Consider the following 20,405-nt stretch of genomic DNA (forward strand, 5'->3'; position numbering starts at 1 on the left):
CAAGCTTCCCTAAATTGTTTACAAATTCAAGGGGGAAAAAAGGAATCCTTTGTTATTGGGCATTTCTTGTTCAGTGGTTACAGAGCAGGAGGAAGTGAGTAGATTTTTTCACGCTCTTGCATTACGACAAGTTAGCAACATGCCTCCGCATTTACCCCTCTCTCTTCCCTCCTTCCAGCCATCCCGTGCGATCATTTCTGCAGGCAGGAGCGCTGTCAGGAGGTACGGGCCGAGCACTCGAGGGCACGGCCCCTCACATTCGTCAGCTACACATACTATCAGACAATAAGAGCTCAAGCTGGTGGAGAGAGGTTAAGTCCAGGGTGCAAAAGAGCACCTTTTAATCTGACAGTAGGTGACTTTCTACCATGTAAGACAGTATTCTGCATTGCAATATAGAGATGTACAGCTCAATTGTGGCTTCACTTTTGTCCTAAGGAAAAAAAATGGAGAAATATCTGCTTATTAGAGAGCCGAAAGCTGTCTGTTGCAAAAGGGTTTTTTTTAATTTTGCATTAAGTAAAGGTGTATAAACACAACGAGGTAAGACAAAAGCAGGATTTTACATGCATAGTCAGTGTCCCAATGATTCTGACAAACAGTAAGATAGCGGTCTGAGCAACCAGACGGTGTCACACCGTTGTTTAAATACACAGCGTAGTGCTCATGAAGGGAAAGGACAAAATATAATCTAGCTGGAGGGAGAGTGGAGACAGATCTTCCTCCTTTCTAGACAAAAGGAGCCAGTATCCCCCAACTGGGGAAAATTTGCTTTTTTTTATTAAAAGATACCAGCTAGTCCTGGGATGTGCAAAGCTCCAGGGGAGCAGAGTACAGTTACACAAAAAGGCGGCTACACGTGCCCCAACAAAGCCAGCCCTAACAGGAAGGGGCTCAGGCACATTGCCAATTCCCTGAAAGACATCGCAGCCCATCACGTGGGGAATGTGCCACGTGACAGCGAATGCCAGAAAAGGAGCCTCCACTTCCAGATCGACGTGGAAGTGAACATCAGTTGCCATCAGGCCACACAATGCTATCCAGCTTCGCTTTGGCCTTGACGATGAACTCCTCAGAGGCATCAACAAGCGGAAGCCGTGGAGGTCCCATGGGAATGCCAGAAACAAAAGTCATTACAGCTTTAGTCTGCGCAACACCAAAACCTGGGTGGACAAAAGCAAAACCAGGACATTTACAGATCATTTTGCTTAAAGCAGCCTCTATACAGGTGTCCAAAAAAGCAGCAGCATAGAGTTCCTGTGTAATCCAGCACAAACCAGGCTTTAAGCATTTCTTGGAAGTGAGAACAGTGTAAATTAAGAAGAAATGATTGTGCTTGCAGACAGGAAAGACATTACAGTAAAAATGATGCCTACTTATTACATTTATTTACATATTATACTATTATTGTTTCCCTCCTAAAGATACCAAGCAGAGTATATTCTTAGACATGCACTTTACAAACTACTGTTTCAGTTTTACAGATAACCAGGGCTGTATGTGTGTTCCTTTCTCCTTGCCAAAATGTATTGCCACGCAGCCCTGACAATCGAAAAGATGGTACGAGTCCTCCATAGGTAAAACAAGCAAAAATCAGGCCACTTCAAACTTAACCTTCGCTGGTAGGCTGAGCTATCCCAGCCAATTTGTCGTCACAGCAACCCAATGTTCGCAGCCTCATAGCTATCCCCTGATGCAGACTCATATAAAGCCAAGCCCTGGGAGTACTTGCATCCTGCTGGCATGTGACAATGACATTGGGTACCAGCTTAAACCACCATGGGAAACTTCAGGAGGCCTCTCTGTCCATAGCTTAAGTATCCTTATGCACCTCTGGAAGTTCAGTGTTTGCCTCTTTATCTATAAGGCTAAATAATGATGCATTTCCTCCGACTTTTAACCCAAGAAATACAACCAAGCACTAAAGCTCAGCTAGATTCATTGGGGCTTGTGTATGTATAGCAAAAACACAGTGAACAGTTCTCTTCATTAAGTGAAAACTATGAAATGTCTGATTCAGTCTCCCTACACTACTCTGACTTGGTTGGTTTTAATTGCTTTTTATATTAAAACTTAGTTTTGTTTCTAAAAATCATTCCATTTTGAAATGCTTTGGCCTTGTACAGCCTTGAACAGAGTTACTCTTAAATTATAGCAAGGCAGGAGAGACAAGTATCGGAGCTGCTTTCCTACTGGAGCACCACCGTTTCAGAAAAACGACTCTGTAGAAACAAAGCTAGAAATGAGCTTTTGGAGACAGAACAACAAAAAAACCAACCCACAGAAAGAGTCAGGATAAGAAAAAGGGTAAATCACAGAGTCACAGCTTTAAAGCTGTGAGATTTCACAGGAGGAAGGAAGTGCGAGCAGAATCCGTCAGGGATGCTTGGTCAGCTCCCAGCTGTTACTAACTCGGGAAACAGCAGACGCAACTTTTCTCACTGCGAAATCTTTCAGGAAGGAAGTTCTGAGGGTACAGCAACATGAGAGTTTCTGGAGCACCAAGTCTGCATTTTTAGATATAACGAGGGAAATGGGCAGTGTAGGACTTACCTAGTTTGATGACAAAGTTGAGAAATTCCCCAGTGAGAAACTAGAAAAGACAGACAGTAGTTTATTAAATTTTAAGATGTTAAAGCATCTAGAGCTATTATGATATTTGTATCTTATACAATTGTTGCACAGCTTTGAGAAAAGCCCTTGGCCACCTGGCCAGTATACGGGAAATACTAATTGAATTCCATTGGAATAGGGGAGGGAGGGAGATAAGAAAACCATCACTCCCTGTCAGTCTGTCACTCATGTTCAAGCTGTCCCTCACTGCAAGCAGTCTGAGAACACTGATAAGTCTCGTATCGGGCTCTAAAGGTTTACAAATCTGAATATCCACTGCCTAGTGAAGAGATTTCCCAGAGCAGATCATCTTTCAGATGTCTTTTACACTTTCATCCTGTAGTCACTTCTATTTTAAGGCAAAAGAAGGATGCCTCAAATGTCCCATAAAAACATTGGGTATAGATTTGTCCTGGTTTTGGCTGGGATAGAGTTAATTTTCTTCCTAGTAGCTGGTATAGCACTGTGTTTTGGATTTAGTGTGAGAATACTGTTGATAACACACTGATGTTTTAGTTGTTGCTAAGTAGCGCTTATCCTAAGTTCAGGACTTTTCAGTTTCCCATGCTCTGCCAGCAAGCAGGGGTGCAAGAAGCTGGGAGGGAGCAGAGCCGGGACAGCTGACCCCAACTAGCCAAAGGGATATTCCATACCATGGAACGTCATGCCCAGTATATAAACTGGGGGGGGTTGGCTGGGGGTGGGGGATCGCTGCTCAGGCATCGGTCAGCGGGTGGTGAGCACTTGCATTGTGCATCACTTGCCTTTCTTGGGTTTCATTTCTCTTTTTTTTCTTATATTCCTTTTCATTACAATTATTATTATATTTTATTTCAATTAGTAAACCATTCTTATCTCAACCCACGAGTTTTACTTTTTTTTCCGATTCTCCTCCCCATCCCGCCAGGCGGGGTGGGGGGAGGAGTGAGCAAGCAGCTGCGTGGTGCTTAGTTGCCGGCTGGAGTTAAACCACGACAAGCTTCTATACTGATTGCTCAGAACTCCTCACAAATCCTCAAGGTGCCCAAGACCAAGAGGGGTCAAGGCAGAGCTGATTTGGGACAGCTTTCTGCCCTGCATCATGTAAGGTATCCCCAGAATATTCCTAGTCAAGGGACTTGGCCATTGTGGGCTTGTTCAAGGAAAAAGGCCAGGCCATTGCTCACTCTGCACAGATGAGATTTGAGAGCTGAAGGATAAGTAAGGCAGATCTTGGTTAAAAGTTAGTAAGGACTCGTCAAAAAGGTGAGGAGAGATGAATAACAAGCAGGGGGTTGGAGGTGAAAGAAGGTTGCTTTAATAAAGCTACCTCAGGGTACAGATGACAAAACCACATGGCAAACAGCCCCAGTAAAGCTAGAGGAGAAAGCAAGCTGCTCCTAGTGGGGACAGTGAGGATACTGTACCTGATACTTCCGTGCTAACGCAAGGTCTGGCTTTGCAAAGGCTTGCAACATCAGATTGGTTTTTCGGCCCAAATAGTTGTATGTACTGCCAAAAAAACCAAACCAAAAATAGAATCGGTAAATGCAAAGGAGGAGCTTAGAACCACTGAAACAAAAGAAGTAGCCACAGGCTTTTGCTGTTGACATTGTAAGAATGCCATTATTATGACAGAGATTCACACAATCTATGTGTGGTTTATACTGTCAAGCATCTGAAGTATGCCAAGCCCTATGGAAGAGTTTAGAGAGCAGATTTCTCTTCCCAGTTCTTCCCAAATGGAACTGCTTTTCAAAATTAAAAATAAAAATACACAATTAGGGAATACAAAAAGTCAACCACTTAATTTTCCAGTTGCTTGTTCGTTTAATGGATCATCGACAGAAGAACACAGATATCGCACAGTAATTCATCTAAGCAGCCTGGTATGAGGGGCAGAAGACAAATCAGATATTAAACTCAGCAGAGCCCTTTTCCTCACAGACTTCTCATGTGAACTAACAATTTTAACCTCTCTGGGTTTTGGTTCCTTACCCATATAACAAAGATAAAAGTGATTCCCTACTTCAGAAAGTTGCCGTGAGGATAAAGAAATACGTTGAAACCTTTAGGTCAGCTTAGAGACTGCAGCAGTAATCACCCAAACGAACATAATCCAAGATCCCAGGTTACACGACTGTCCCATCGCTAGCACTGGAGCTAGCTCATCTGTCTGCTTGTACAGCCCTACCCTGCAAAATCCTCCACTGCCGTGACAGAAGATAGTTAGAGAAATACCACGTAGGTAGTGGAAGATACAACAAGACAGTGTGTGTGTCGAGGGGAAGGAGTCCAAGCCATACTGACCTTCCAACTGCTCCACTTGCCCCTATTGCCAGTGCACTCAACAGTTGCTAGTTTGGGGTGGGAGGAGGAAAAAAAAATTTTTTTTTACTTCACGTAACAAAATAAAGAAAAAAAAGGGGTGGTGGGAGGGAGCAGCAAAACTACCTGGCACTGAATGTCCAGGGTTACTTTCTTCCCCCAAGGCTGAAGCAAGAGAATGCCACAGAAGAAATAATTTTTAAGAGGAGCCTCTTACCTCATCCACCCCATAAAGAAATGAAAACTGTTCTCTCTCGTTCTTGTTTATACACTGTGCAAGGTCCAAGAGGTCCGTGTCGCTGAACTTCACGCCCTGGAAGGTGGGGATCCGCTCTTTTATTCCATCCAGCAACTCCTCAACACGAACTGTGCAGAACAGCAGTCTCATATGAAGAAACATACCCCTTTTCTGGGAGATTTCCCTGTCTTGTCCCCAAGAGGGAGACTTACCATTTTACAAGTTGTTCACTTTTAGCCTAAGCCTGGTAAACTATATAGCTCTAAACCAACCAGTAAGACAACTTCAGTGTGATTATTTCCCAGAGTTATACAAAAGACATCTTTCCGCCCTCTTTGAAGCATTCCTTTTACCAGATCAGAAGGGAAAAACCCTGGATAAGTGAAAGTTTAGGAATGAACCGACTACAACATATTTAAGAATAAATATAAATTCATACATCCAGAAACACCACGTAACCTGCTGTCTAGAGCAAGTAACCAAAGATCTGCATTCTATTCGTCATTCCTCTGCTAAATAATAAGACTTGAGAAGCACTGTGGTGTCACACGTAATTTACTAGCAAACGTGACTATGCAGTCAGCGTACACCAAGCAAGATGGCGGTAACCATCTTGCAGAAAAATCAGGATTCAACTATGGTTATCCAAGGCAATTACCTATCCTGGTCCACACTAATTGCAAAGCCATGGTCAGCATCACCTCCTCCGTCCCAGTTGTTCAGTACTCATAAGCCGTGATTTTTTGCCAATGAAGAGGAATTCAATTTCTTTTCCAGTCTTGGATTCACCTCCCATTTTCGGAAAGGATCCTTTCCACTACAGCTTGCATGTGACAGGAGCAGAGGCCACATACTACTGGTAGACTAATCACACTAGCCACTGGGATTACTCAGGTTGCTATGAGCCTACGGGCTCAGGAAGAGCTGACTAAGCAGTACTTACTCTTCACACCCGTCAGAGGAGGAATGTGATAGTAATAAAATGGAACCGCAGGGGCTTCAGACGCAACCTTCTGTAAGAAAGCGGTCAGCTCATCTGGAAGAAAACAAGCAAGTACCCCCATAAGAGAAGGAGACTATATGTACTGAAGACAGTTCAGATTCACAGCAGCCAGGGTCTGTGGAGAGGCCATCTACAGCTTGCATATCATACGCAGCGAGTCATATAACAACCTTGACACATCATAAAAAATTAAATGTAACAAAACCCAGTGGAAGACCTAAGGGAAGGCAAAGACAATATTTATTTTAAACCAAACCGATTTCAGTAACTCACACTCATTCTCTTACAGATGTAACTCATGCATGTGCTCACACATGGAAGACCTGTGTGCCAAAGTGGTCTCACCAGGATCACTTGTGTGCAACACAGAGGACAAGGGATCAAGTTCACATTCACCTCCCTGGGTTACTGCTCGATGGTGATGATGAACAGGTTTTTGGACAACTTTTTTGTACTGTTTTAGGACTCAAAGAATTATTATGGTTGACATTCTTCCCGAGAATCTTGTTCACTGCATCCTTCATAGATCTTAGGCAATCTCACTGCCATCCTACTACTATCAGCGAGGTCTTCTGCTGATCTTCGTGCTGTTCCTCTGTGCTTACCAGTTTGATTGCCACTGATTGTGTCCTTGGCTATCAATACCAGCCATTCTGGCGATCCACTCCGGTTTCTTCTGGTGCTTTCATATGAACATTTCCATTCATAATTCATTCGGACAACTTTTAACATTTCTATTACAAGCCTCCACTTCATGTGGTTCTTTTATATTATGTTCATCATATTAAAAGTGAAACACTCCATTTATCAGTTCTGAGGTAATCTTAGGTGCACAGAACCAAACATGATCACCTCACTAACAAGAAGCACGCCTGTGTATCAGCAGTTTATCAACTTGGTCAGTGTCCAGCAAGGGTCAGCATGGAACCAACTGCTTCCTAGTGGGGCCCAGATCAAGCCTGAACTCCAGACTATCTGTTCAGAAGGCAGACTAATTAACTACTCTTCCCATAAGCAACTCTTCTTTTTACAAGAGGCTAACGAAATACATCCCAAAAGACATCCTTCCCACTTCTTACTGGGAGAATTCTGGTATGTCCCATCTTTCTTTTAGGTTTTGCTTTTGCATGGCACCAGAAGTGACAGGTGTGCTGCAAACATTATCACCAGAATGTTCTCCACAGAAAGAAGATGGCATTAATCCTTTATCTATGGTAAAGGTTTGGAGGGCAATATAAAAGGCCTCAGCAGGTCTGGCAATCACACCTACTCACCTTTGTTTGTGGGTTTGAAGAAGAAGGGGGCTATTGCAGCAATACCACTAGCACCTATGGCTGCTGCGTGTCTTGCCTATAAAAGAGAGAACAGAAAGTACCTGAAGGTACATCTGCTTCATATTTACTACACACATAGTGAAAAGGAATCATATCATATACACACCAGCTCTTGGGACTCTGGCAGACTCAGTGCTCCCACATGAATGATCACATGATCCAATCTGCACAAAAACGAATTCAGAAGGTTTGGGGAGGTTTCAGTGATGGTGAAAAATGCCAGTCTGCCAAAATGAATCGCTTCAGACCAGGGAGCCACAGAACAAGACCTTCACTGAGCTAGATTAAACATAAAAGGGATTTGAACCTGTGTTGACCTGACGAGCAGACACACAGGGAAAATGCCAACAGTGGCAAGCAGGTGGTGGTGGAAAAAAGAAAACACATTTGTGAATATGAATCATGTGTGACTCCTTGCTGTCGTATTTGCAAGGCTGTCAGGAGAGACAAACTTTAGTATTTTATTAAGACATTAACGATTTAAGGGGAAGCTGGGAAAAGGAAAGGATATCAAAGCATCTTTGCTTTCTAACCCTACTGCTCTGCAGAACTACCAGAAGAGTTCAACCTCACGGCAGCACCTTTGAGTTCTTGTCTGCTCCTGCCAAGACAATCTCCCAGGTTCCAGTCCATCAGTCCCATTTCTGTGTTTCTCCTTTATATCCACACAGACTCTGAGCCATCACACCAGTTTATTTCTGCTGACTATCCTTCTCACCCAAAACACCTCCTCCTCTCCATATCCTCTGACATAGCAACTAAGAAGATGGCAGCGGTGAGTGATACAAGACTATGACAGGTACAAGAGATGGAGAATGGAGCTGCAATTGGATACACAGCTGCAGATCCAGGTTGAATTCCTTCTTCTGCCACTGACTTCGCACCTTTAGGGAAGCACCAAAACACTTTACACCTCAGCTTCCCCCATACCAAATCATTTAATATTATTAAAAGGTTCGGAAATGCTCACAGGGCATAAATAGGCAGATCGCTCTTTACTTTCATTTCTTCGCAATGGGCACAGCCCTTTTTATCCCCAGAGCCCTTTTTTGTCCCCCTGCCCCTCAGTGTACCAAAGAGAAGGACTCTTACAAGCTCTCTAAGCAACAGAAATGGACACCAGCTAACTGGCAGTACCAAACCCACAGAATTCTATGATAAAGGAGCTGGGGAACAAAGCCCAGCAACAAAATACTCCAAAAAAAAAAAGCCATCAGCAGATGTGGCTTTGCAATCAGGCATGCCTATATCATAACAGGAGATCTGGAATCCTTTTCCCTCGGCTACTCACTTGTCTTTTCCTTGGCGCATCCATTCTTCCGCCAACTGCTTCCTCTCCTGGATGTTAAGGGACAATCCTTCTCCTGTTGTGCCATTCACTGTATCAACACAACACAACACACTTGCTGAGGCCTGGCCTACATGCGTTGGTTTTACTGAAGACAAGAACTGACACTTTTGATGATATTAAACAGAAATAGTTTTCCCCCAACTCATTTTAAGATAGCAACGGTCCGCACCAGCATCTGCATGGGGATTGCAGTGTTATCATTACTAAATGCTTGTGTTGGAAACCCGGGTGTTTCAGGATGAGCAGCGGTGGGAGGGAGGAGGCAGAATCAGCTGCTGAAACTGGGAAGCTGTCCACCAGCGCCTCCTCCCCAGCAGACACTACCTCCTTCTCCCAGCAGTGAGTCAGGCTATGACAAGTGCACGAAGGGACGCCCAGCTAGGCAGGCAGAGTGACTGCCTATCCTCCACCCCAAGGAAACAGCCTGACCTGAAATTTGGTGTCTCTGTCATGAGTGGAACCACGTGTGCTACCTAGGCTAAAGCACCCCTGGAAAACGACGAGATGTCAGTATGTTCAGTCACAAACAACAGATTAAAATGGGATAGCCGAAGTCACTGCCATGCTCAGCTCTGCATCTTGGCACTCTTTTGACTGGAGTTTTGAACCAAAATCTTATCACTGACTTCAGCTTACTTAACTATGCCAGGCCGTGAATGAAAGTGGTTTAGCAGATGCTGTATTCGCTGCCCAGCCATCCCTGCTGCCCCGCAGCAGTCCCTGAGACGGAGGCAGAACAGAGAGATGGGAGCAGTGACCACCTAGGTATCACCCAGTGCACCACAGGTCTCGTGAAGAAGCCCATTTGGCTTTGATGAGCTCACTGAATTCCCTGGACTCCTGAGCTGATGTTTTTTAATCAGATGATTGTATCTTGCCCAGGCAAAGGGGAGAATCATTCAGTTGAGTTTTCTCTGCCAACACAGCATTATCCATTCATCTATGGGAACATCACTGTATGAAGGCAACACTTATTTTATCCCACACAGAAATGGGGTGTAGGCAAAAGCAGATGCCTTACGTATTGCTTACGCTCTCTCCACTGATGAATATAAATGTCTAGGATGATCCCACATACACAGTCCCTCCCACTACAGCTCTTATCAGGCAAGGTATCATAGGATTGCCATCCAGGCAAAAGGGGTCTAACACAGTTTCTCGCAAAAAAACACTTACCAAAGACGTTCTTCACATTCTGCTCGCTTACCAGATAATCCACATATTTACGAATCACCGAAAGGTTAATTTGTCTGAAATGAAAGGAACCACAGCAACCATAAGTCTCCACTCACAGATATCTTAAACTTAGAGATTAAGAAAACAGAGAGAGACATGTATTTTTGAAGCCTGGCAGTTGTACACACACAAATTACCCCAAGGTATGATACCTTCAGCATGTGTTTAACATTTCAGGTAACCGTTCAGTTCTGAACTCTTTCTTCCAGTTTCTCTTCCTCCTGACAAGTAGTTCACTGTTCCAACCTTTTATCTCAATTGGTAATTACTGCAGGCTCATCACAGCAAAAGACTTTTTTGGGGAGATGAGAGAACAAGAGGCACTCTAACCTTTTTGACTGTTGAAGGAAACAGGAGTCCTCTTCAGAGCAAAGATATTTGTGCAAGTGCTGGCAAATAGTTAAACTATACTTGTAACTGCTGGACACAGACCGTGAAATGGCATCTGCTGGATGTGACTTTGACCTCTCTCTCTCTCATTAAAGGATGAGGAAAGCCACAGACTTCCCTGGCAAACAGGGAAAATTGAATTCTAGGTTTATCTTCTCTGCAGGACGAACTTATTTTGTTTATCAGTGTATAATATTTCACTGTTGTTTTCGTTTGTCAAACATACAGACCAACCCTATAGTCTGGAAGTCAATTCTGGGACCTTGACTGGGTTCACATATCACCCAAAATTTCATAGCTGCTTTCACAGAACATATCTTATAAGGGCCAGGCATTCCAGGCAGCGGGCCCAGATCACTCTCCAAATACCACGCTGCAATAAATTTGAGTAATAATAAAAAATGAAATCGGAAGTAAGTCTCCTTTAAAGCAAGAAACGAAGCAGTGACTGCAATGCAAATGAGTTCCCTGACTGAGACAGTACCACGCTTTACAGTACTTTTCAAAAGTAAAGGATCACTTTCAGAGGACTGTACTGGCAAATCTCCACCGTCTCCCTCAGAAACACATACAGATCTTGACACATCCCCCATCAGAGAAGCTCAGGGTCCTTTGCTGACTCCAAACAACTCTGTCTTGCAACATCAAGATGCAATAGGGAGGACATCTGTTTACCGTCACTGCTTTGAGGAAGGCTGAATTTCAACTTTCGAGTTGATGTTATTTTCAGAACTGGGCAGTCCTTGCAATATTTTCTTCTGGTTTAGACTAGTTCCATGGACACATGTATACACATGAATGCATGCATGAGTTAGCTAGGGTAAAGAAAAGTCTAAAAGGACATCAGTTTTTGACAATTATTTTCTAGCTCTCAAGAGCTCTTTTTAACTAGGGCTGTGATTTTCCTTAACAAACGTGAAAATACTGCAATACTCTACACATATAACCTTACTATGATTTAATTTGCACCTACAAAAGTAATGGAAAAAGAGATGTGAGACGGATCCAAACTCTCCAAACCCAGACATACAGCACTTGCGGGGCAACAGGAAGATGCAGAGGTGAAGGGAACCCACTCGAGTCCTGGTGGGACCAACCTAACAGTTCCCCCATCCCATCAGAGATCTCATTTAAAACAAAACAAAACTGATCAGTTCCAAATAAGAAAGCAGGAAAATAGGGGTCTAAGGTAACAGTAATCAGTGCAACTTTGACAACTCACCCATCAGGAGTCATTGGAGTGATTGTAGCAGCTACAAGACCCTGTAACTTCTTCCCGGGTGTCATTGAGCTGTTTGGGATAGAGAGAGATAAAAATTATTACCATCTTTATTTAAGCGTTGTTCAACTTCTGTTAAAAGCAAAACTGGACAGGCAAAGTTCAGAAGAAGTGGACTTTGCAAGGCTGTTAATTTTGGTTAGAGCAAATTGTCTTGTTGTTGAAAGAGTGGCTTATCGTGGCCAGCACCATCCCGGGACGGGACTGGGAGCACCACGCGCAGTTACGTTCCAGAGACATCTTCTATTTTACCCTTCCTTTTCCACGTCCAGGTTGTGGTCTAGCACATACCTGGTAACGCCTGGCGGTCTGGAAGGGACAAGTTTTGCAGAGAACCGGGCTCAAAACCCTTCCCCCGAGAAAGGCAGCCTCACGCTGACAGACACACACACACACAGACACACACACAGACACACTCACTCTCTCACACACACTCACACACACACTCCCCCCCCCCGCCCCGCAGACCGCACCGACCCGCCAGGCCTGCCGTCAGCACCCGGCCGAGCCGAGGGGCCAGCCCGCCCGGGCGGGCTCCGGCCCCGGGGAGCCCGGGTTGAGGCCGCCCCGCAGGGCAGCGACGCGGCGCCCCCAGACTCTCCCGCCACTCCCCTCACCTCGCCGGCGGCCGGCCCGGCTCCCCAGCGCCTCAGGGGCGGCCCTCGGCCCGGCCCGGCCCGGCCCGGCCCGGCGGGAGGCGGTGCTGCCCCGGCTTGTCGGTGACTCCTCCGGGCCGAGCCCGCCGCCCCGCTTCTGCCCCAGCAGGCTCCACGCACCACGTTTCAATGCTGCGATGTGAAAAAGCGGTGAGCCGGAGGGAGGCGGACTGCCGCCGGGCTGAAGGGCGGAGGAAGCCGGCATCACCTGACAGCTCTCCACAGAAAGCATTTCTTCTTCACACACACACCCCCCCGGCTGCCCTTGGTGACCCGTTAAAACGGCCGCAATCCCCGCAGTCTCCCATAACCTACGCTCCACAAGTACTGTTTAAAAGCTAAGGCTCGTTTGGGTTATTAATCGCTATTTGCAAACTTTTAAAAATAAAAAATAAATAAATAAACGTTTTAAAATAAATAACCAACAGGGTGGAGAGAGGAGAGAGCTGGCTGCGTGTCTGAGGAGACACCAGGCTCCACCGCACGCTTCGCTACCTATCGTAGCCAAGACAGACGGCAGCACTGCAGAGCATCAGGGTGGGAGATTTGGGGGGGGTTGGTTAACAGCTCTATGAATTTCAGTGGGGATTTCTGCCCAGGCACGAGTCACTGTTGAAAAAAAGGGAATATCTTTTTGTTGATGGCTGAAAATAATGAGGGAAGCTTGGCTGCAAACTAGAAGCCTGTTTGTCTGAAGCGACTCAGGCTCAGCTCCCCTGAGGTTGTCTACCCACGCGCTCCGGAGCTGCATGAGAGAGAGAAGTTCATGCTACTGCTGTGATTAGCAGCATCAAAATGCCCTCCTGGAGCTGTCTGCTAGAGAGACACATCCACTGCACGGTGCAAGAGAAAGAAAAACACATTTTCTGCAGTTCAGTGCCATTGAGCGAGAACCATTTCGAAAGGCTCGGCGTGGTGAGGAAGCCAACACACACTGCCTTGTCATAAAGGGAACAAGCACCAGAGGGCATGTCCAAAGCTGGCGAAGGCCTGGGAGCTGCAATAAAGAGCATCTCTGATTAAAAGATTATTTTTTTTCCAAACGAATAAGTCAAATTTCATCATTTCTCTGTTCCCAGACAAAAGCAAAGGTGCAACTGGAGATGAAACTCCAGTTTCATCTGGAAACTAAAACTACGGCTCAGTAATTTAAGGGTAAGCATCAAAATATTATCATTATCGTAAAACAAAATCCCATACACCCAAAAAATTCAGCATCGTTCCAACTCATCGTACATCTCTGCATTTCTTTTAAGTGACGAATGTGCACATTTCTCCCTCAGGGTCTCAAATCTGTACTCAGCATCAAATTTAAAAGTTGTGGCATTGAAGAAATGAGCCAGCCGTTGATCTCTGTGCCTTAGTCCCCCTTTGTAGAGGTCGTATTTAGCTCTTCTGTTCCTTGCCACGGTTATCTAGCTGCAAGCTCTGCAGAGAATAATTGTCTCTGATGGACGCCCGCTGTGGTGGGGACCTCCTGTTACTCAGTGCCTCTATTTTGCAGTTCTTTTACAAATCATCACTATTTGGATAAGAGAAACCCAAACCAACAACATATGAACATATAATGTATGAATCGAAAAACCATGCCATAAACCAAAAGCCACGAGATGCATAGAAATGAGAAGTTAAGGGGAAGACCTGCTTCATTTTGGCCCCGCTATGTACACCACCACGACCTGGGTGCAGCTCACGTTGTGGGGGCTGCAGGACACCATGAGGACTTCAACAAGGAAAGGCTTCGGCTGCCCGTTTCCTCATCTCCTGCCTGTTTCTTGTTCCACTGTGGTGCTGGAAGCACTCCCAACGCCAGCGCAGTGTCCTGGCTCTGGGACACGCGGCGTGGGGAGCTGGGAGGATCCATGTTGCTGTGTGAGAAAGGCAAATGGAGGTCAGGCTATGACAAGCGAGCAGAAAACAATGGCTCATGGGGAGCTAAAACCGCTCCTCGCGTGCAGCCCATGTGGCTCCTGGTTTCTTCTCCGACGTGTGGTTTTACCAGATGTGTACCATGTGCAGTGCAGAGTCTGGGCCCCGTGGCGGAAAGGCAGCTGTGCACAGCACAATCCTCCTCCGTCCCACCAGAACCGCAGCTGGTCCGGAATTCAAATCTTCTCCCAGTAGATGTGGCCAGCAGACCACCAGCACCTCCTAGGACAAGGTATTGCCCTGCACAGATTTGCGGCTGACATTTAACAGACTCAGAAGAAAAGAGGCTATGAAAGGCCATATAGGGTGCATACGGACTGACCACCAAGACGACATCAATTGGTCTTTCTTGAATACGTCCCAATGCCTGCAGCTTGCAGCTCTCCTGTGGGCTTGGTTTGCTTCCTGGGGAAAATCATTTGGGTTTTCCACACCCATCCATAACACAGGTGCAAGAAAACATTCTGCCTTCAGTGTGCACTTTCAGATCTTCCATTAGAGCGTGTTTTGAGAGCATCCAGTTCCTGCAGTAGAGAGAACAATCCCCTGTTGTTGTGTGCTCTGGGAGCACATTTTTCATGTAGTCACATAATAATCTCAGGAGTTTGGGTTTGTGGTATTCCTCCTCCGCTCCAAAATATGCTCACTGTGGGCTGTTCACACGCAGAGATCACTTTCTCTGGGGTTTGGCTTTATTAACAGGTTCTCACAAAGCACATGTATTTTTCTTTTCTTTGAGGCTCATCTCGTTCTTCCCGAAATCCCCTCCTCTCTATGCTCTTCCATCCCTATGGGTAACTTCTCTTTTTCCAGGCTGAACAGTCCCAGCTCTCTCAGCCTCTCCTTGTAATACAGATTCTCCAATCCCATGATCATCTTCGGGGCCCTTCACTGGACCCGCTCTAGGAAGTCCGTGTCTTCCCTTTACTGGGGAGCCCAACACTCCAGATACGTCTCACCAGCGCCGAGCAGAGGGGAAGGATGACCTCCCTCGACCTGCTAGCAACTCTCTGCCTAATGCAGGATACTGCAGGGCCACACTGCTGGCTCACATTCCACTTGCCCACCAGGACCCCCAGGTCCTCTTCAGCCACGCTGCTTTCCTGCTGGGTGGCCCCCCAGTCTGTACTGGTGCATGGGCTTATTCCTCCTTTGCTGCAGGACGTTGCATTTCCCTTTGCTGAAGTTCCCGAGGTTCCTGTCAGTCCATTGCTCCAGCCTGTCAAGGTCCCTCTGCAAACTTGCTGAGGCTGCTCTCTGCTCCATCATTCAGGTAATTAATGAAGAGGTTAAGCAGTACTGGCCCCAGAAGAACAGTGTATTTCGGGAGGTTCAGAGACAATTCAGTGCTCTGTAGAGCCATTTAGAGAAAGTTCAGAAGATTTTCTGAGTATTTTAAGAGAGTTTTAGAGCTCCTTCATGCTGTTGACAGCGTATGAGAGAAGCTTTACAGTAGCTTGAAGTGGTTTAGAGCTGCTTAGAACAGTGTGTAGGAATTACAGATTGGTCTAGAAGGGTTTTAGAGCCGCTTAGAGCTCTTTAGAGGAATTTTAGAGCTGTGTAGAGCAGTTTAGAGTTGTACAGTAGAGATTTAGAGGCATTTTAGGTGCATTTAGAGACACATTAGTGCTGCTTATAGCAACATAGAGGAGCTTTAGATCGGTTTAGAGGTGCTCTGAGGTTTTTAGAAGAGGTTTAGAAGAGGTAAAGGAGTTTACAGTTGTTCAGAGTGCTTTACAGGAGTTTTGGCACACTTTACAGGACTTTAGAGCTGCTTAGAACTGTTTATAGGGGTTTTAGAGGAGTTAGATCAATTTAGAGCGGTGTGGAGCTGCTTAGTGCTGTTCAGAGCAGTTTTGGAGGACTTCAGAGATGTTTTAGCACTCTTTCTCTAAACAGGAGTTTCAGAACTGCAGAAAGGAGTTCTAGAGCAGTTGCAAGGAGACTGAGAGGGGTTTGAGATCTATTTTGAAGCATTTTACTGCTGCTTAAAGCAGCAGTGGAGGAATTTTAGACATTAGTGTTGTTCAGAGGATTTTCAGAGAGGTAGAGTGGAGGTTTTAGAGGAATTTCTAGCTTCTCACCGTCATTTATAGCTGATTAGAAGAGTTTGAGAGCTGTTCAGCTGGGTTGTAGAGCAGTGTAGTGCATTTTAGAGGTATTCTGGAGCTGTTTAAAGAAGTCCAGACTGGTTTAGCAGCACCCTAGAGTGTTTTAGAATCAGTTAAATGATTTTAAAAGGTGTAATTTAGGGGGTGTAATAATAGCTCTTTGAGAGCTCCTCAGAGGTGTTTTGTAGCTGTCTGCTGGTATTTTAGAGGAGTTTAGAGCACCTCAGAGCATATTCAAGGAGTTCTAGAGATCCTTAGAGGAGTTTAAGAGGCCCAAAGGAAAATCAGGGATCTTCAGATTAATATAGAGGAGTTCTAGATAAGATCAGATGAATCTGAAAGCTGCTTAGAGGAGGTTTAGAAAGATGTTAGTGCAGTTTAGAGGACCCTAGCACTTTTTAAAGGGATATTACAGCTCCTCAGAACGGCTTAGTGTGCTTTTGAGGGGCTTTGGAGGAATTTGGAGTTATTTTTCAGATCTTTAGAGCTGTTTACAGGTAGTTTAAGGCATTTTAAAGGTGGTAGTAAATTGTTAGAGATGTTTAGAGCCATTTAGTGGCAGTTTAGAGCTGATTAGAAGAGTTTTAAGAGTGGTTTGGAGACCACTTAGAGTTGTGTAAATTACATCTGTTTTGAGGCAATTGCCTCACTGCAGCAATACAGAGGTCCTTACAGCTCTTTAGAGCTGATTAAAGGACTTTTAGAGCAATTTAGAAGAGGTATACAGTGGTTTAGAGCTGCCTAGAAGGGGTTAAAATCTTACAGTGGTTTAAAGACATTTTGAGAAATTTTAGAGTTGCCCCAGCCCATCACCTCCCCAGTTCAGTGCTGGTTCAGGACTGGGATTGTCTTCCCACATCTTTCAAAGCCATGATCGCTGTTTCTGAGTCCCCTCACTGCCCCTGTCCCTCTCCCCCAGTCCTTGGGTGAGGGTTTCATGTTTCAGGGCAGTCTTGACTTACCTTTGGAAGGCATGCCATTAAGAAAATGATGGTAAAGATTCTAAGACTCTCTGATATTTACACTGATAGGGTCCTATGTAATTACCAGAAGGAAAAAGAACGGTGCTTTAGCCAAAACCAATACGCAAGTTATTCCACAGAGGTTTGAAGGACAGCATAGGTCCAGTTCAGCAGTACTACACAATACAGTGGATAATTACTAACTAACTCTCTTCATTCCTCCTACGGTCGTCAGCAAATGAATACCTGCACGTCCCCTTACGCTCACGTCCCGAGTGCTAGCGTACCACATGCAATCAGCAGTGCCAATGATGCCTTTGTGAGTTCAGTCTTAAGGACGACAGAAAGAAGAAATGAGTTTACTGTTGCCTTTTCAAATACTTCCTCTCCTTTATACTCATCTCAAGTGCACGTTTAGTGCCAAATATATCCTTCCAATGGAAAAAAAAAAACAAACCCAAAACATTTAGGAAGGCTTAAATGGCTGTGGGAATTTATATTCAGGAGAATCTGAATACATGAACTCACGGTCAGGTTCCAAAATGTGCATTGTAAATTTTGGGCAAGGCAGAAGAAGAGTTGAGGCTGTCTGCAGCTGCAGCGTGCTGTGCAGTGACTGGAGAAATGTCTTCCCACTTACCACTGAAATAAGCAGTAACATGTCACTAGTGCCAAAGCTCAGAGGATAATAAGGACACCAGCGAAAACAACAAAAATCAGTTGCTATTTTTCCAAAACAAGTACAGGAATAAAAACATGGTTTTATAGATTTAAGCAATTTTTCTATACGGAAAAGAAATCAACATGAATTTCAAAAGCTTATCTAAACAACTCCATAAGGTAATTTCAAATAGGGAAGTTATAAACACTTTTTTGTTGCCACGTGTTGATTCACGTATCTATTAAGAACTCCATTATTCAAATAACTGCTTTGCTGAGGTAGGTTAACTACTAAAGCCAAAGGCCCTGCAAGTGTCCTCCAGACTTTTTGGTTGTTGCTGTGTTAACAATTCCAACATTTTCTACACTGACTACAATTTATCACCCCTGTCCTTTACTTCTACTTTCCCCAAATCACACTTCTTTCTACCTATACACAGTTTTGACATATGGATTTTCCCATTTCTCACGCTACCGTGACTGCAGTTCTGGTTGGGCATAATTAAACTATAGTTCTGCTTCTGTTTCTCTCTGCAATAAATAAATGTATCCAGATACAATATTCTTTTAAAGACAGACCCACATCTATTTTCAGAACAAATACGAAGTACTCAAGCCCAGACGATGGCAGAAATCCGAAAAGACAACACCTGTGAAAGCGATGAAATTCTGTTAAATACCGTCTTGGCTGGCTGGTATTCAGAAGTACATCATCTGAGAAGCTGACGTGATGTCATTATATGTACAGCATCTACCTCATTTTCTCTGCTCTAAATCAAAAGGTGCAAAAATCAAAAGAAAACTGACCTCTCAGATTTTAAATCTGAGTTTTAAACTGTTAAGTTGGATATCAATACTGCCTGGAAGCTTGCCCATTTCACTCTTCTAGAATTGAGCATAACCCGGATTTTCCCGACTTAAGATTTTCTTAACTGTCCTAACACAGACATTCAGACTGGCATGTCTGCTGCATAAAAGATGTTTAATATGCCAAGATGTTAAGATGCTTAAATGTTTCATCTTCCCATTAGCAGTTCACTAATAGATACTATATCCAAATGTAAGGCTTTAGAAATAGAACTATCACGGTACACTGGGTCCATTAGTGAGCTAAAGCGACCGTTGGCAACCAAGAGAGTTTCAGGGACTTTTGTATTAAAGTAAAACCCACCTCTGAACACAAACAACAGTGCCATCTGCTGCAGAATGCAGCATTGGCTCATCTTGAGAAAGGAGAGAAAGAGAGACCAGGTTCGTACAGAATCCATCTCTGGAGGCCTTACTTGCATAACCTAAATAACAAAAATGCCCACCGAAACCCCACACCCACTACCAAAATCCCCACTGTTAAAAGAGATGGGAGAAGTTCTGATATGATCCGTACTCATGCAACTAAGATCAGGAAGAAGCTTAGGAGACAATCCCTCAGCTAGGATAACTGATCGATTCGTGCTTAGGTGGTTAGTTGGGTCGACAGGCCAGAAAGAGAACACTTTCCTACAGCCATGCATCGCTAATGCCTGCGTGCCAACAAATTCGTGCACGATTAGATTGCAAGGGCTTTGTAATGGATTCCTCATTCTGCTTCACATTATCCAATAGGTACCACAGTGGTCCTCAACTTGTACTGCTGAAGAGCTATCGCAATAGAGACAACCCTAGCAAGAAGCTCACCATTTTTTCAGTTATCTCTTCATGACTTCTTGGAGAAAGCGGAAAATATTACTATTTTAGGAGACCATTTTCTTTAACATTTTTCTAAGATACTAGTCCGTATGCTCTGGCCCTGTTTCCATCATCTCTGGACATGTTTTCAGGTCACTGAGACTCCACAGGGAAACCCTGGCCTCTCTAGGGCAATTTCCGCATACCTGGGTCCTTTTCAGGCTATCCGGGCTGTTCCCATCATCTCAAAATAAGCCTTCAGCAGAGTCAGGAGCTTAACCCAGGCCCTGGGCAGAGGAGCAGCCTGTCTAGCAGGTGAGATGCAAGAGGCCTTGGGCTGCCGCTGTGGCTGCCAACTACTTCTTTCTCTGTATCGCTTGAGAGCATCACTTGTGGTACGGATTGTTGGTGATGTCAAATACTGGACTTTCCTATCAGTAAGAAACAATCAGTAAATGCCTGTTGTCCTTAAGGTTGTTTTTTTGAGCCCTCTCTCTGAGTAATGTTCTCAGATGATTGACGCCTGGCTCTTTCCTCTTCAGAGTTGTGTTTGCAAAGAAGGTGTATTGTCTCTCACCTTAGGCTATAGCTTAAGTCATTGTTAAATACCATTTTAAAAAGCAAAAATAGCAATACAATAGATTTGTGTCAAGACTTTTTTCCAGCAAACA

General features: G+C 44.7%; 1 protein-coding gene across 7 annotated transcripts in view; it reads right to left on the reverse strand.

Annotated features, from left to right (window-relative positions):
- The window catches only part of DHX9 (DExH-box helicase 9), a 59,552-nt gene that overhangs the window by 22,969 nt on the left and 16,178 nt on the right, over positions 1-20,405 (reverse strand). For 3 of the 7 annotated variants that reach the window (XM_050901303.1, XM_050901304.1, XM_050901307.1), the window contains 11 exons: positions 11,695-11,763; positions 10,023-10,096; positions 8,787-8,874; positions 7,602-7,659; positions 7,436-7,511; positions 6,102-6,194; positions 5,138-5,286; positions 4,903-4,949; positions 4,020-4,104; positions 2,554-2,593; positions 305-1,163 (listed from right to left, as the gene is read on the reverse strand). In XM_050901303.1, coding sequence (XP_050757260.1) covers positions 1,012-1,163; positions 2,554-2,593; positions 4,020-4,104; positions 4,903-4,949; positions 5,138-5,286; positions 6,102-6,194; positions 7,436-7,511; positions 7,602-7,659; positions 8,787-8,874; positions 10,023-10,096; positions 11,695-11,763 — 931 coding nt within the window. In that variant the 3' untranslated portion in view covers positions 305-1,011. Of the gene's footprint in view, positions 1-304; positions 1,164-2,553; positions 2,594-4,019; positions 4,105-4,902; positions 4,950-5,137; positions 5,287-6,101; positions 6,195-7,435; positions 7,512-7,601; positions 7,660-8,786; positions 8,875-10,022; positions 10,097-11,694; positions 11,764-12,368; positions 12,430-20,405 lie in introns of those variants that run through there. The other 4 variants (XM_050901305.1, XM_050901309.1, XM_050901310.1 and 1 more) reach the window with 4 other exon arrangements.

This window comes from Gymnogyps californianus, chromosome 8, assembly GCF_018139145.2.
Source record: "Gymnogyps californianus isolate 813 chromosome 8, ASM1813914v2, whole genome shotgun sequence".
In the NCBI taxonomy this organism is placed as follows: domain Eukaryota; kingdom Metazoa; phylum Chordata; class Aves; order Accipitriformes; family Cathartidae; genus Gymnogyps; species Gymnogyps californianus.